Genomic DNA, 16,171 nt, shown 5'->3' on the forward strand with positions numbered 1-16,171 from the left:
TTGAGAGGAAAAGAGACTAAATTACCTGAAATACCGATTGTCGAAGATCTCCTAGTGTTTTTCTTTTATCAAAGGTTAAATCCCACACACTTTCTGTTTGAGAGACGGGGTGCAAAGCCCCATTGAAGAAATGATAATGAGGGCCCACGTGGAGATGCAATTCAAAATCATTGTTTGTAGAATCATATTCTGCCCTTTAAAGAGGCATAAAAAATACATAGATGCTACATTTCATCTCAAACCAAAATATTTGATTTACAATACAAATTCTTCACTACACCTAAGTAATTATAATTAACATTCTTTCCTTCCATGCTCCAAAATGACTCATTTTAGTTTCTCAATAAATAGCAAACTTTCAGCTTGTTACCAGGAATTCTAAGGAAAACAGGTTTTCACGTACACTGTACAATGTTATTCTGAACAGATAACTGACACTCGAAATCTTCCAATCCTGAGCTTACAGTTACAAACAAAATGCTAAAAACCTGCTCCTAATAATTGTGGTAAGTGTCAGATTTACAAACTTCGAGTTCATCCTTACTTCCACTGGACCCACAGGCTCTCCCATAAAGTATCTGTAGTTGATCTCATGATCCTTCTGAGTCTCCTCTGTCCAGGTCAACTGTCCTCGGCAGCAGCCCACAATGCCTGCCCTTCTCTGAATCACCCCAGGCTTCCTGAAGCGCGCCGGACACTCCACTGCAGGCCGTGTGACCAACTTGTGCTCACACACAATTCTATTACTGTGCTCAGAGACAGTGTTAGCTATTTTGATGACCACATTTACAAAGCTTAGTGCTGGCTGACAAAATATTTTAGGTTGGTTGTGGGGTTTCTTTTGTGTGTTTTTTTTTATACCTGCTAATCCATACCACTCGTGCAGGTTATTTTTCATGCTTAAGATATTTTACTCTGTTTTCATATTTTCAGTGTCTTGATTTTTGTTGAGATTTCCTTTAATCTTGGTTTGCCATTCAATCTACCTGCCATTTTGCCGCCCCAGCCTCAAGTCAGTGTTAAAAATGTTGAACACATCCCTGCTACATAACCAGCCACTTGGATCCACAAAAAGACCATGGAACATCCATTTCCGGAACCCAACAGCCCACCAACTGTGTCAGAGAGCAAATAAAGAACCAATTCTTCAGGGTCCAAGGTTAGACCTCAAAAGAGAAAGCTGAGATCATTAAGTTCTCACTAATCATCCCTTTAATATTTAATAATCCACTATAGGTTTTTGCCTATAGTTGATGTTACGCGCAACAGCTTGTAGAATCCACATTTCCTTCCTTTTGCCCACCGCTGGTCTTCTGTCACTACATGCCATTTCTCCACAAATACTGAAATAGGAGGGGTGATTTTCATGCAGGTTCTCTTTGTACCAAGGAAATAACCCAGGCCAGGATACAATTCATTTAATTCAACTTGTGCTCACCGATTTCTCTAGTTTTATTAGGCTTCAACCCCCACTGAGCAATGGCCAGTTATGTATCATTATTCCATTCACTCTCAGGTAAGGATAATTTCAAAGTAAAATATAAAAATTTAGCAGTGAAAGAGATACTGCATTAACTAGTTGACTTTTTTCCTTTTTAATTTTCATTATTAAATACTTAAGACCTAAATTAGATCCTCATTCTGCAGAAAAACCATTCAAACTCTAAAAGTTAAAATTACCTTTTTCTTTGCAGTTCAATGTTGGCTGCATCCATTTCATTTAGCAAATGACATGGAACCCTGTATCTTGGATTAGCTCGAGCTGTGAACAAAACGTTTCATTAATTTGTGCTGACTGAATGAAATTTGGTTGCTGAAGAGGTAACATGGGCAACTAGAAAAGACTGAGCTGGGAGCTGGAAAAGCTTCGATTAACTATCTATGTGAATACTAATTTTCCTGGGATCTCAGTTTTCCATCTGAAAAATGAACCCATTAGAATAAATGAAAGGTAAACAGTTCTTTAAGCCAAGCTAGAAGAATTCCATTTCTTCAACTCTCTTTAAATATGCTTTCTTAAAAAAAAAAACCCACTATTTTCTTTCTGTAACAAATGTAATAACTGGTCACTGTAAAAATTATAAAAATTATTTTAAAAAATGTAACAGAAATAGATATTACATGTAATCCCACTACCTTAAGAGATATTGCTAAAATTTGATATTTATATACTTCTGGTCTTTCTTCTATACCTACACAATGTATCTTGTGTATGTACACACACACTTCTTTAAAGCAATTAAATTTGCTACAAAATGAGATTATATTCAACAAATTTGTAATATGCTTTTTCATTTCATATACTGTTATTTTTCCAAAGCTTTAAATGACTGCAAAATAGTCCATTCTATAAATAGCATAACTAATCTAGCCAATCTTTTTCTGTTAGACATTTAGTTGATTTTCATTAGTCATTATTATAAAATAATGTGGGTAACACATCTTTGAACATAAATATTTATACACAGCTCTGATTATTTCAAGACAAATTTGCAGAAGCAGAATTAGTGGCTTAAGATTTTTAAATACATACAACTAAATAGGTTGTATTACCTTTATACCTACCAGCTGTAGAGGAAATGCCAACTGTTAAAAAACCAGATTAGTAGTAATATTTAACTTGGAAAAGAGCGTCATCTCATTGTGGTTGCAATTCACGTTTCTGATTACGGGTTAGGTTGGAAAAAAAATTTTTTTTTTTTTTGCAGTTTATTTGTTGTTCTATTTCTTCTTTTGTATATTGCTCATTTATATGCTTTTCCCAATTTACTACTGAGGACAATGGAATATATGTAAGATATGGAAACTCTACAGATATGGGAACTGTATTTGTCATATATTTTATCGTTTCCCACTAGCTTATCATTTGCCTCTTAATATTGTTCAAGGTTTATATCACTTTTCCTTTGTTTGCTTTTAAGCTTAGAAAGTCTTCTCTATCTTAAGATCAGAAAAACATTTACATTTTATACACTTTAAGTTTCCTTTTTCACATGAACATTAAGAACTATAATTTCATTCAAATGATTAGTATAATTGTAAAGAGTAAATTCAAGTGATTAGTATAATCACTTGATTATATTAATTGCTAATTTAAGTGATTAACTACTAACCAACTGCCCAGTTGTATTTATTGAGTAATTCACTTTTTCTCTGCTTACCTGAAAAGCTACCTCATCACGAATTAAAATCTAAAAAATAGATCTAGTTCTGGGCTTATGGCTCTATTTCAATGGTCCACCCACCTTTTTGCCTTAGCACCACATTGTCTTAATTGCTATAGCTTGTAAGTATGACTTTACTGATAGCGCAAATTTTCCTTCAGTAGTCCCTTCTTCAATTTTCACTAACTTAGCTTTTTGGGTAAAATTTAAAATGATTTTGTCAAGTCCCATTCCTTTATCTCCCAAAAAAGTCCATCAAGATTTTGGCTGGACCTTTCTTCAATTCCTGGGCTAATTAGAAAACTGTCATTTAGTACATATTCCAATTATGTATACAATACAATTTAACGAAAAAGACAATACTGCATCTGAAGACGCCCTCTTTCTGTTAATATGTATGTTTATAACTGTGAATTCTGCTTGGCAATATGTTTATCAGAATCATTACTGTATCTTTTTTTCCCCTCAGAAAAATACAGAGCCCTTTCTGGTTGACAAAATAGTTATGTAACTGTTTCAGATCCAGTAAGTTAATTTCCTTGGACTCACATGCAAATTATTAACTGCTTTCTTATTCTTTATAAAAATGACCACTATTCTCCTTCTCTAAGAACACTATCCTCATCTTTAATCACAGATATATCTCAATCTAAAGAGCGTTCCTAGTTAGCATTCTTTTTACTTTTGAGTAGACTTTGGGAAGTGATCAAAGTCTTATAGACTGATTCACGTGAGTGGCTTCAATTCAAAAATGTATCATTGTGAGTCTCAATGTTTACCCTCCATCGTATTAACTCTCATAGAAGGTTCAACAAAAAGTGCTTCAAAGATATTTCAATTGCTCAGAGAAAACATTACCTTGAGGGAAAGGAAACAAAAATAAAATGGAACGTATGAAAATAAGACCAAGGCCACTTACAACTCAAAGGCAAAACATGGCTGAATGACAGAGCCAAGCCTAAGGATACACAAAGACTTGCCCACACAGTAAGAAAACACTATGTCATCCAAGAAAATCCAATTTTGAAAATCTGACAATGACCTCATAATATTAAAGGGAGGAAAATATTAAATAGAAATATATAATCTTTAAAAAATGATAGACTGTTGAATTCCTTCTGGCATCATGTATTTATTACTGTTAGCTTAAAAATATTTTAAAATATTCCAAAGGTAAACCTCCTTTAAAAAAGAGTATCAATTCAAACAGTATTTAATATCTATCTTCTAATCATCAACTGAAACAAACAGGAACATTCTCTTTCCATACCTTCAGGGGGTCTCTGCAACTGGGATTTCCGATAAAACAACATGTAGGCACTTTCTTTGCCCTGAAATTGCTGTTCAATATCTTTTTCCTTGATGGGTTGGACTTTGGAATCATTTATATCAAACCAGTGAGGACAGGAGGTCCTATCATTTAATCCTGGGGATTCTGAAGTAAGTGTCTTGAAAACTTCCGGATCATTCCTTTGGAAACTGAACTCAGCCTGCAGAGAACAGTTCTTCAATAGACTAACAGTACTTCCATCTGAACTGAGCAGAAATAGCTGAGAATGAAGCTGTAAGAACTAGACAGAAACAAAAAAACAAATACCAGGTTAATAAAGAAGTTTTTAAAAATTAGGCATGATTAAAAAAACATCATCTTCCTTTCTGTGCTTAGCTATTTTAACTTCACTTTTGTTTTTGGCCATTTAGGCCATAATAAAACATTTAATGAAATTCGGAGTTCTCTCTGCTAAATAGCCTAATAGTTATACCAGGAGAAAAAGTTGCGATGCCACATTCTAAAAATATTTTAGTTACACATCAATAACACTGCTTTTACAAAGTGCTTTACTGAAACCTTAGGTAGAACAAACAGTTGTGGAATGTTTAAAGCAAGCTAAAAAAGCACAAAACAAAAAAACCACACAGTGAAGCACTATAGAAGGTAATTTCAAAACCAGTGACTCAGACAAATTCTGTTGGGATAAGGTAGTAATTATAAGCCTAAATTATTATTTAACATTAGCTAAATTGAATGTTGTCTGTCCTGGAAGTTGACAGGCTAGCTCAGGAAATCAAAGCATGGAAAGGCTTAAATCATAATCCCCAAAACTCTTAGGTTCTTTTAGCTAAAGGATTAGGTAGAAAAAAATGTTCCCTCCCACTGCCTATCCCCCCTCTCCAGCCCCTAAACCCCTCTCCTCTCATTCCCTAGTCTCCATGGGGCCTTGCATCTCCTCCTTTTCTCTCAGCATAAATTTGCTTTACATGGAAAAGCACTTGAGGTATATGTAACATTCACTGAGCTCATCAATCATTAGGGAAAGATGAATATTGCCTCTTGGAAAGAACTAATGTATGGTAATACCAATCTTCTAATCAAAAGTATTATTTTTATCACAAATAGAAGGGCACAGGGCATATGACACAAAGACGTATTGTTAACATTGCGTATAACAGATGGTGAAATAGTTTTGCAGCTAACTTGTTTTAAGTACAATAAAATATCAACAATTCGAAACCTTTGAGTAATGAACTTTCTGTATAGCCTATTTTTTCTTTGATAGTTGAAGATGAACTCTTTTAGGCAGAGAACTTTTATTGAACTAACCCTCCTAATAAAAATAACAAACTTTAGACAAAACAATGAAAACAAGTGTTTGGAGAGTAACCAAAAGCAGGCATAAAGTTGAGGAAATGCATGCAATACTTCAAAAAAAGGAAGCAAACTAGAGTGAGTTCTACATTAATCCACCACTGCCCAGGTTGTAGCAGTGCAAGGTGGAGGAGAGTTCAAGCAGAGGCACGAAGCAAGTCTCAAATTCAAAAGAACTAAGAGCATGTTCTCGAAGTACAACGGAATTAATTAGAAATCACCTTACAGATATAACCAAAAGGTAACTAGAAATCCCCCAAATATTAGGAAATTAAGCAACACACTTCCAAAAAAACTCATGGGTCAAAGAAAGAATCAAAGAAACTACAAAATATTTTGAAATAAATGACAATGAGAACATGTCAAATATAGCTGCAGCTAAATAGTGCTTAGAAGGAAATTTATAGATTTAAAAGCATGTATTAAAAGGAAAGTTTTAAAAAAAACTGCGATACCAACCCAAGAAGCTAGAAAAAAGATCAAATTAAATCCCAGAGATAAAAAGCAGGAAATAATTTAAAACAAGAACAGAATCAATGAAATAAAAACAGATGAGCAGTAGAGAAAACCAACAAAGGCAAAAGTTTGGTTTTTGAAAAGTTTAATAAACTTGATGAGCCACTAGCAAGACTGGTGGGAAAAAAGTGAGAAAAACAAATTATCAATATCAGAAATGAAAAAAAGGCAAGTCCCATAGACACTAAAAAGATAACATAGGATATTTTGAACAATCCAATGCCAATAAATTTGACACCATAGATAAAAGGATAAATTCCTTAAAAAAATATAATTTTCCAAAATAATGCAAGAATAGACAACTGAAATAACTCTACAATCAAGAAAATTAAAACTATAATTTAAAAACCATTTTACAAAGAAGTTCTAGGTCTAAACAGCTTCATCAAACATTTAAGAAATAATAGTCGATCTTAGTGAAATTCTAAGAATATAAAAAAGGAAATATTTCCCAAGTTGTTTTATAAGTCATGTATAACCCTGGTAATAAAATCTGACAGACATTACAAAAAAAGAAAATTAAAGATGGATCTCGCTCACATAAATACAGACACAAGTTTTTAATAAAATGAGCCAAATGAACATAGCAATACCTAAAAATATATCATGACCAAGTGTAATTTAACCCAGAAATGTAAGATTTGCTGAACATTAAAAAGATCAGTCAACAGAATTAACCTCACTAACAGAATAAGAGAAAAGCCATGTGATCATATCAATAGATATGAAACAAACAGCATTTGATATTAAAACCCAATCTCAAGATGGAATGGTCAGTCAACTATGAATAAAAGCTAACATTCTTAAGCTTATAAAGGGTACGTATTTTTTAAAAACCTGCACAGCTAATATACTTAAAGGTAAAATATTGAAACATTGAGACAATCTTTTTAAATGAAAACCTTAAAACCTTCTATGAATTCAGGAGCATTAAGTTAACATCCACTTATGAACTGCGGCCTAATTAAAAGATGAACTTAAACACTATTGACCTCCTATGTGAGCTCTTTACTCCTATAAGAAATAGCTCCAAAATATTTACTAAGTGTTTTGTTGTTTTCCTTGTTTTCAGCCAAGTCTCTTATTTCTGGCGGTACCAGTTTTTGCATCTAATCTTATAGCCAAGGAAACCAGATCACCAAGTTTACCAGAACTGAGTGTAAAAGAAAGATCAAGTGAAATTCGGGTGAATACCTGAAGACATTTCAATAAGTCAAATTGTAAGTTTTAGGGTATGAACTTTGTGACATTTTTTTGCTGTTGAGATTAACCCCCCCTCTCCCGTTTTTTTGCTTACTTCTTGATTCTATGATAAAATACTTAATAAGTAGTAACTGAATTCTAACCATTAAGCAAAAATACTAATTTTATTTTCACCTAATTTAAATTTCCTTCTGCAAAGGAATTCATGTCTCTGGGATCATGATACAATTTCCTGGCATTGGGACTTTCTGTAAAAATGTCATGTATTACCTTTCGCAGTGGTCCATGCTGTTTTCTATACTTCTTGTTCCAAGATATCCCTATCTTTTTCAAGAGTTTCTGGCCGAGCTGATCGACAGGAATTAGATTACTCTCCTCCTTATGAAAGAAACACAAAATCATTTAAGAAAATCTGATGAGCTAACTGCAACTTTATAAATTCAAACGGACCAACAGGATTATATAGCTAAAGGTGGCTCTAACAGCAAATATGTAAGTGGATTAACCATAATTATTTCAAAATTAAAAGGTTTTTAAAAAGCAGATTAGCCTCAGTTCAGCATACTAGAATTTTGACATTTTTCATGTGTCAAAGTTTAAACATTTAAAGAGCAATATCCCAAGAGTATTCTGAGGTTTGGTGAATTTCTGTTATTATGTGGGATTTTTAGAAGATTTAAGAGCAAAAAAGGATTATCAGTGTCTTTTCTGAATGTTTCAAAGCATAAACAAGTTCTAAAAGGGAGTAAGAACTGACTGTTAGAGGGTGAAATGTTTCCCTCCAACAAAATTCATTATGCTGAATCCCTAAGCCTCGAAATTTGGACTGTGACTATTTTTGGATAGGGCCTTTAGAAGTGATTAAGCTAAAAAGAGGCCATGAGGGTGGGCCCTGTTCCAGTCTATCTGGTGACCCTAAGAAGAAATGGGGACACGTGCAGAGAAAAGGTCATGGAAGGTCATGGAAGGTTGCCCTCTACACACCAAAGAGAAAGGCCCCAGAAGAGACTAAACCTGCGGAAACCCTGACCTACAACTCCCAGGCTCCAGACCCCAGAGAAAATAAGTGTCTGTTGCTTTAAGGCCCCAGTCTGTGGTGCTTTGTTATGGCAGCCCCAGCAGACTAATACAGAGGCCACAGGCTAATATAGTTTAAAGGACTCAGTCTCGGTCCCTAGTAAAGAATTATGAAAAAACTGTTTATTAAGAATGAATGAGTAAATGAAAGGAGACCTACCATCTTTACAACCAGGTAGCAAGCAAACATTAAATGTCATACACAGAGGGTGCCAAAAAAATGTATACACATTTTAAGAAACGAAAAAACTGTATTAAAATGGTAATACTCAATATATACTGATAACAAAAGATGAACACAAGTCACGTTTGACTTCTGCAATTACAAGAGGTGCTCAAAGTGGTTACCATTGGTGTCATTTTAAAAAAGGTTAAGTTTTTTCCTTTCTTAAAATGTGTATGCATTTTTTGGCAATACAGAGGTATTACCAATATTAGGAATGAAAAAGGGGACACAACTTCAGGTCCTACAGACATTAAAAGGATAATATGGGAAAATAGTAAATTCTAAAACAGTATGTAAAGTAAATCCCAACTCTATTTAAAATGACATAATAATATGTGTATAAAACAGAATGCAAAGAACACAGGTCCAAGTGTTAACAATGACTGAGCATTTGGTTTTTTTATTTATACTTTTGATTTTCTTTCTATATTTTCTAGTCTTTTTTCTCTCTCAAGTTTTCCACCATGATTACGTATTTATTTTATAACCAGAAAGTCTCCAATAAAAAAATGTTTAAAAACAGGCAGAAAATGTCCAAAGAAAAAAGACTATAAAAAGTAACACTATAAGTTCTACCAACTAAATTTCATTTATATATATCTGATATATATACACACACACACAACTAAATTTCATTTATTATCTCTGATACAGATTCTCTCACACATGCGCTCTCTCTACCTGTAATAAGATTGCTTTTAGAATCATCAGTGGATCATCAATCTCTCCTTCATTCTGAAGATCTTTCAAATTCACATCTGGTTTACTTTTTTCCTCCTAGGAAAGAAAACGATAAAAAAGTTTCTATCACTAATCTTTTAAAAGGTAGTTAACAAAATAGGAATGCTTGTGCTATGGAGGTTTCAACATGGAGAAATGACAATAAAAACATCATAATAATTTGTATATACTTTGGAATCAGACCTGGCTTTAATTCCAGCTCTAGTTGAATAATTCTGGACACGTTTTTTTTTAAATCTCTCTGGCCTCATCTTTAAATCAGGACTGTGAGATAAGTAAAGCTTCTAGCACAACATACACATAGTGCCAACATTTCCCTACTAAGCACTAATTTAGCTGCATTCTACAAATTCTGGTATGTTGTGTTTTCATTATTACTCAGTTCAAAACATTTTCTTTTATCATCACTCACCTGTGTTGCCGTAATAAAATCCTACCCATCTTTGCAAGCTCAGCTTAAACACTCCCTTCTATTTCCTGATCATCCAATTTTTCACTCTATTTTGAACATGTTAAAATTCCTGCTATATTTTTATGATTTTTCATACATTCCATCAAGCAAAAGCATTTTAAATTGGCTTAAAACCATAAATTCAAATAGATCTAAATAATTAACACAAGACAAAAATAATAGAACATGGCAGATGACACATAACCATCCTGCTGTAAAATTATGAAAAATGCTGAACAAAAGTAAAACATAAAAAACAAAAACATCTTTTTAAACACGCTGAGCTAGCAAGAGGACATGGGGAAAATCCTCAAAGAACAAGTAGAATGGCAATAAAGGGAAGGAATTGAGGTCTCTAGCTGCCAAGTTTGCTGACAAAGAGCTTCCACCCTGATGCTCAAACAGGACAGGATTTGGGAGACTGAGCCTGAGGACCTACTTAAAGTAGGGAGTTGAATGACTCATTTTCCCAACAACCAACTCTCTGACACCATTGGGCGTCCTACAATTTAATTCAATTCTGACGCTAACTAACTTTGCTAAGTCCCACAAGACCGTCCCCACTTCAGATACTAGCCACAGATGGGGTGCTGCACAGGCTACCTGCACTTCTGCCTGGCGGAACCCTGCACATTCTAGGTTCCTACAACCCCCACTCCAGGTTTGATAATTTCCTCGAACAGCCCCCAGAACTCAAGAGTTTACTACACTCAGGACTATAGTTTATTCTAAAGGACATAAATCAAGAGCGAGAGGAAGGTGCCAGGGCAACATTGTTGGAAGGAAGCAGAGTGCAAGAGCCTCTGCCTCGTGGAGTTGGGGTGACCACCCTCCCTGCACATAGATGTGTTCACCGACCCAGAAGCTCCCACAGTCTCTTTGCTTCAGAGATTTTATCCAAGTTTCACTGGTAGGCATGACTGACTGATCACAGGCCAGGGGGACAGAATCTCCAGCCTCTCCCCTTCCCAGGTCAGGGGCTGGGGCTCAAAGTTCCAACCCTCCAACTGTGTGGTTGGTTCCTCTGAGACCAGCACTCACCCAGAAAGTATCTAAGAGCCACCAAGAGTCACCTCATTAGCATAACTCAGGTGTGGTTGAAAAGCGTTTATTATGAACAACAGAAGACATGCCTCAGGAAATTCCAAGGAGCTGCATGCCAGGAACCTGGGACAAAGACCAAATCTATGTATTTTCATTACACCACCAAGATAGACTCCAGCAAAAAGCTAGACATGTGGAAGGGCTACAGTCTCAATGTAAGCATGACCTAGGAAAAAAATCCACCTTCCAATCAAGAACAACAAGGAACTGGCTTGCTTTGACCATAACACTAGATGAAGATGAGAAATCATTTCCTCTAATAATTTATAATCACAAGTAGGTCCTCATGTGGCTGCGAGGCTCTAAAACCACTGAGTCAAGATCTTATTTTAATGTTGTTAAGAGTTGGAAGTGACCCCAGGCATGTGGTAGAGACAAACACAGGCCTTTCTTGGAGGAAGGTACTTTCAACTCAGGCCTCAAATTAGTCCTGGAAATCATGTTCTTAGAAAACAAACCAACCAACCAACCGACCAACCAAACCTACAGTTCAAAGTCACAAAGAAACACAATCAGCAGATATCCGTATCAGACCCACAAGGTCTTTAGATACTACAATTATCAAACATAGAATAATAAAATAGTATCTTTAACACAGTTAAAGACATTTATGATTAAGGAACAAGAAATTGTAAAATGGCTGGAAGGGAAAGGCAGGCTGGCATTGCCCAGCATTTGACACGGTGGTGCAGGCGACATATAGGTGGGGCCCAGGCCTCCTCCACTCTGCCAGTGGCCAGCCATGGCCTTGTGGGGACAGGCTGGTCCAGAGGGCATCAGTCCCAGGGCCGCCTACTGAAGCTGTTGTGAAGACTTCTCTGTCGTACTTCCTCAGATGTACAAGATGGTATTAGAAGTTATGCCAACCGTCAGTGAAGCACAAATCCCCTTCCCCGCAGGAAGCAGAAGGCACAGATCAGGCTTCTCTTTGCAGCCAGAGCTCGAGTCACATTTTGAGTAGTTAATGGCCTTCTACAAGCAAGGATTCACCTTCTAGATAGACCAAGACTGAAACGCTGCCTTTCACCCAGGGAAAAATGACATGAGGTTGGTCATTACACTTACTCTTGCAGACAGCACCCACTAAAGAACCCCATGAATGCAAGAACAGCTCCTCAAAAAGGAAGAACTCATCCAACTCGGAGCAGAAAGAACACCCCCTGGCTATGACGAGAACATTCGGAATCCTGTCTCCAGGCACAAGAGACCGCTCAGGATTCTGGCAGGAAAGAGACAACCAGCGTCCAGGAAGCCCTACTGAAGCTGAAACTTTTAAAGCACTCATCATCATTTGAACACCACGCAGCTCGGGATGAAACGCCACTAATTCTTAAAGAACAGAGTAAGAAAAAAGATCACAAACAGGGTGCTTCCTCTGAAACCATGAATGCAGAAATTTACTAAGCACAGACAGAAAGCAATCTTCTGATTGTTCTGTAAGCCTTCATGGAGACCTTGATACAGTAACAAAGCTTCAAGAATAGAGACGAGGGCAGAATGAGAGAATGCCTGCCTGCCCACTCAAGTCACCTAACAGAACCAGGAAAAGCCTGGCCCTGCTAGGAAATAGTCAATCAATTCTGAAGAAAGGAACACACACCTGCAGAGATGTCCAAGAAAGCACAACCCGAAAGGAAGACCCAGAATAAATCACTACTCTTGAGACACGCTGCCTCACCGCAGTGGGAAGCTCCGTCTGTCCATGACCTCAACGATAAACTTGAAAATGAAACTGTAAATAAATATTTTTATACATCAAAAGACTGGGGATAAATCCCACCAGCTAGAAAAGTGCCTGAAATCTAGCACTGGCTGAGCGAAACCTGCAGCAGGCGCTGAGGAAAGCAGAGACACACTCTCTGAGGCGAAGGCTGAACTGGTAGCTTGTAAGCTTTCAAAGCGGCAGCACTTTCTAAAGTGGCAGCACTTTCTAAGGCTGAAGAGACATGGCGATTTTGGGAAAAAGGTGACAACGCGTGGAAGTATAACTAGAAGGGAAAAAAAAAGAACAGAACTACAGCAGGCAAGGCAAACAGAAAAAAATAAATGAAGAGAATACAAGTACTTATCAGTCCTGTTCACAAGCTTCTATCAGAATCTAATACACGGCTTCAACTTCATCTTTTTGAGAGAGTGGAATAAAGCTAATGTAATTGTTTGAAAGGGTGGGAGATAATGCGCTACGGAATAAGCACACTCTACTACAGGGCCTGGAAACGTAAGAGAGCAGTGGGGATGATAAGAATGAGCTCCACTGAGCATGGAAATACTGAGGCTGCACTCGCCCCAAGGAGGACAGAAGTGCTCCTCTCCATCTGATCAGGACGGGCCCAGCACACCGGTATCTGGGTGCCCGTGGTACAAGCAGCGACAGTGACTCTTGAATGGCTTTCTTAACCCAGAACTGGAGTCGCAGTAATAAAGCAAAAGGAAAGCAAAGGACTGGAAGGGATGAAACAAAACTCTCTTTTCCCAAAGATGTCTATGACATAAGATTTAGCAAGATGGTTATAAAACCAATAGACCAAAGATAACTCCATTTCAACACACTAGTCAAACAGTCCAAAACATACAATGTACAGCTCTAGCCACACAGAACATCTCCCTGGGAAACATTTTTCTGGTGGAACAGTTTTGCTTTTTTTAATATCCAAACTTTATAAAACATACACATCTCTCAAGACATTCCAAGTACAACCTATAGAGCATCAGAAACACACAGATGTCCCAGAAAGCAAACTGAATGTCACCACAGGGGCGGTGCTTGAAGGCCATCGGCACCCACAGAAGCCACGTCACTACTTGTGAGTAACTATCCATTACCAACACTACCTGTTTGATAATCAGGAAGAGATGTTTTAAGTCTTCTACATCGTAATATGATGGTTTGTAACTTACATACTGACACTTTACTGTGTTTCAGTTACATTTAGAAAACTGGTTGCGAGTTTGGGGTTGGTGTGTAGTACCTTCTAATTTTTCCCACTGTAAATAACTGCAACTAGATTCGTAGGTAGGGTTCTTCTTCAGAACATCTGCAAGTTCTTTTCTTGAGAAAATTATAAAATTTTTTTATAAGAGGTTAAAGAAGCTCTAAAAAAATGAAAAGATGTATCTTGTTTTCATACATAGATTCAAAACCCCACTACTTTGTGTGTGTCATGAATATTGACAAGCTGATTCTAGAAATGTTCACAGAAGCATAAAAAGCCAGGCCGGGTACAACACTCCTGCAGAAACACAGCACATAGGGAGACCTTGTTCTACCACATACCATGACTTATGATAAAGCTACAAAAATTAACCATGTGGTGTTTGCCAATGAATAGAACAAAAGAACAACTGAACAGAAAAGAGCCCCAAATGGATTCACACACAAGCAAACAACGGATGTAAGGGAACTTGCACTGAAGATTAGTGGGGAAAATGGATTATTCAATAAATGGGAATGGGCAGTTGGGTGCCCACATGGAAAAAAAATCTCACACCATTCATAGGAAACCATTCCAGGAAGAACAGAGCTTTAAATGAGAAAGGCAAAACTAGGAAACTTTTAGAAGACAATACAGGAGGAAAATCTTCACCATCTTTGGTCAGTGCCATGAAAGACAAAAGAAAAGCTGAGGAACGATAATTGATTCAAGGAGACTTACGAGACATGCCAACTAAATGTAATGCATGATTCTGGATTTGATATGAGAGTGGGGAAGAAAATGCTATAACGGATTTGGATCAGACAACTGATAAAATCTGAATATAAACTACATATTAGATAATAGCATTAGAGCAATGCTGAAGTTACTGATTTTGATCTGTGCTTATATAAGAGAATGTCTTTGTTCTCAGGACGTAAACATTATTTAGGTGTAAAGGGGTCTGATGGCTTCAACTTAATTTCAAACGGTTCAGCACTAACAATGATAATGTTAACTCTGTGTGTGTGTGTGTGTGTGTGTGTGTGTTTACAGTGTGTGCTTGCACAAACGTGGCAACATGTTGGAGAATCTAGGTGAAGTGTTTGTACTACGCTGATTATTTTCCTGTGTGAAATTATTTCGAAAATTTAAAAACTTCTCTCTATATTGACTTTCAGTGCCTCTGAAAGTATTTTACAGACTGAATACATAATACATGGCAAAAGATTTCCTCACCAAATAATAGGACTAGAAAAGGAAAACAATTGCAAAGATACTTCTGAACTACTGTCTCTGCTCACTTGAAACTGCCAGTTTCCCAGACGGTCGACGTCTTTAATGTACACATGATAATGCCCTCCGTAGCAACCTCCTTTGTGTATGATAACCGAGAAGAGGTCGTACACATATTCCACGTCATCCAGTTCACTCTACAAGAGAAAAGAACATGAACATTGATATACTTTACACAAAATCGGAAGATACATAACCAAAGGGAAAAGAGAATTTCAACTACTGTCATTAATAAGAAATTTCACTGTATTTTAGTTATTTAAGGGTAAATTAAGATAAATTTGAGTACTTGGTTTTAAATTTTAAAATTCTCAATTATTAGATAGAAATTATCTATCATTGATCTAATACCAATCACACCACACCAACCAAATTCTGCTTCTTAAACATGAAAACTATACCCCAACACGATGTTATTTTTATGTACTTTGGTTATGATCATGTAAGTCTTATGGGATAATGAAAACACGACCCTATCAGTGAGTCTGTGAGTTTTAGCAGACCCATCTTTGTATTATACCTATTATACTGTTTTATAAATGTGCTCTTTAGCTGTTGAATTTTTCCTATACTCCAATTGGATTTGTCATGTGCCTCAAAGAGCCATCTTTATAACATGGTAATTAATAAAACCCCAAAATGCTCGGTAATTAGGCTTCAAGCAGAGGAAGGCCCATTTGAACTTTTATACATAGAAATACAATAGTTAGCTAATAAATGGTGTCATAATAAATATACAAAAAATGATAATAAGAAATACATCAGTCTCATCATTCTGATCTTGGCATCATGTGTAGAAATCATACAGAAAATTTTTAAAAATGGCTTATAGAG

General features: G+C 36.4%; 1 protein-coding gene across 11 annotated transcripts in view; it reads right to left on the reverse strand.

Annotated features, from left to right (window-relative positions):
• Nucleotides 1-16,171, reverse strand: part of USP40 (ubiquitin specific peptidase 40) — a 71,045-nt gene that overhangs the window by 41,424 nt on the left and 13,450 nt on the right. For all 11 annotated transcript variants that reach the window (XR_013993487.1, XR_013993488.1, XR_013993489.1 and 8 more), the window contains 6 exons: nt 15,346-15,474; nt 9,515-9,610; nt 7,801-7,908; nt 4,435-4,735; nt 1,681-1,762; nt 26-194 (listed from right to left, as the gene is read on the reverse strand). Coding sequence is in view for 5 of the 11 variants with exons in the window: in XM_081050892.1 (XP_080907018.1) it covers nt 26-194; nt 1,681-1,762; nt 4,435-4,735; nt 7,801-7,908; nt 9,515-9,610; nt 15,346-15,474 (885 nt within the window). In the remaining 6 variants the exon portion in view is untranslated. The remainder of the gene's footprint in view (nt 1-25; nt 195-1,680; nt 1,763-4,434; nt 4,736-7,800; nt 7,909-9,514; nt 9,611-15,345; nt 15,475-16,171) is intronic.

This window comes from Rhinolophus hipposideros (assembly GCF_964194185.1).
Source record: "Rhinolophus hipposideros genome assembly, chromosome: 6".
NCBI lineage: Eukaryota > Metazoa > Chordata > Mammalia > Chiroptera > Rhinolophidae > Rhinolophus > Rhinolophus hipposideros.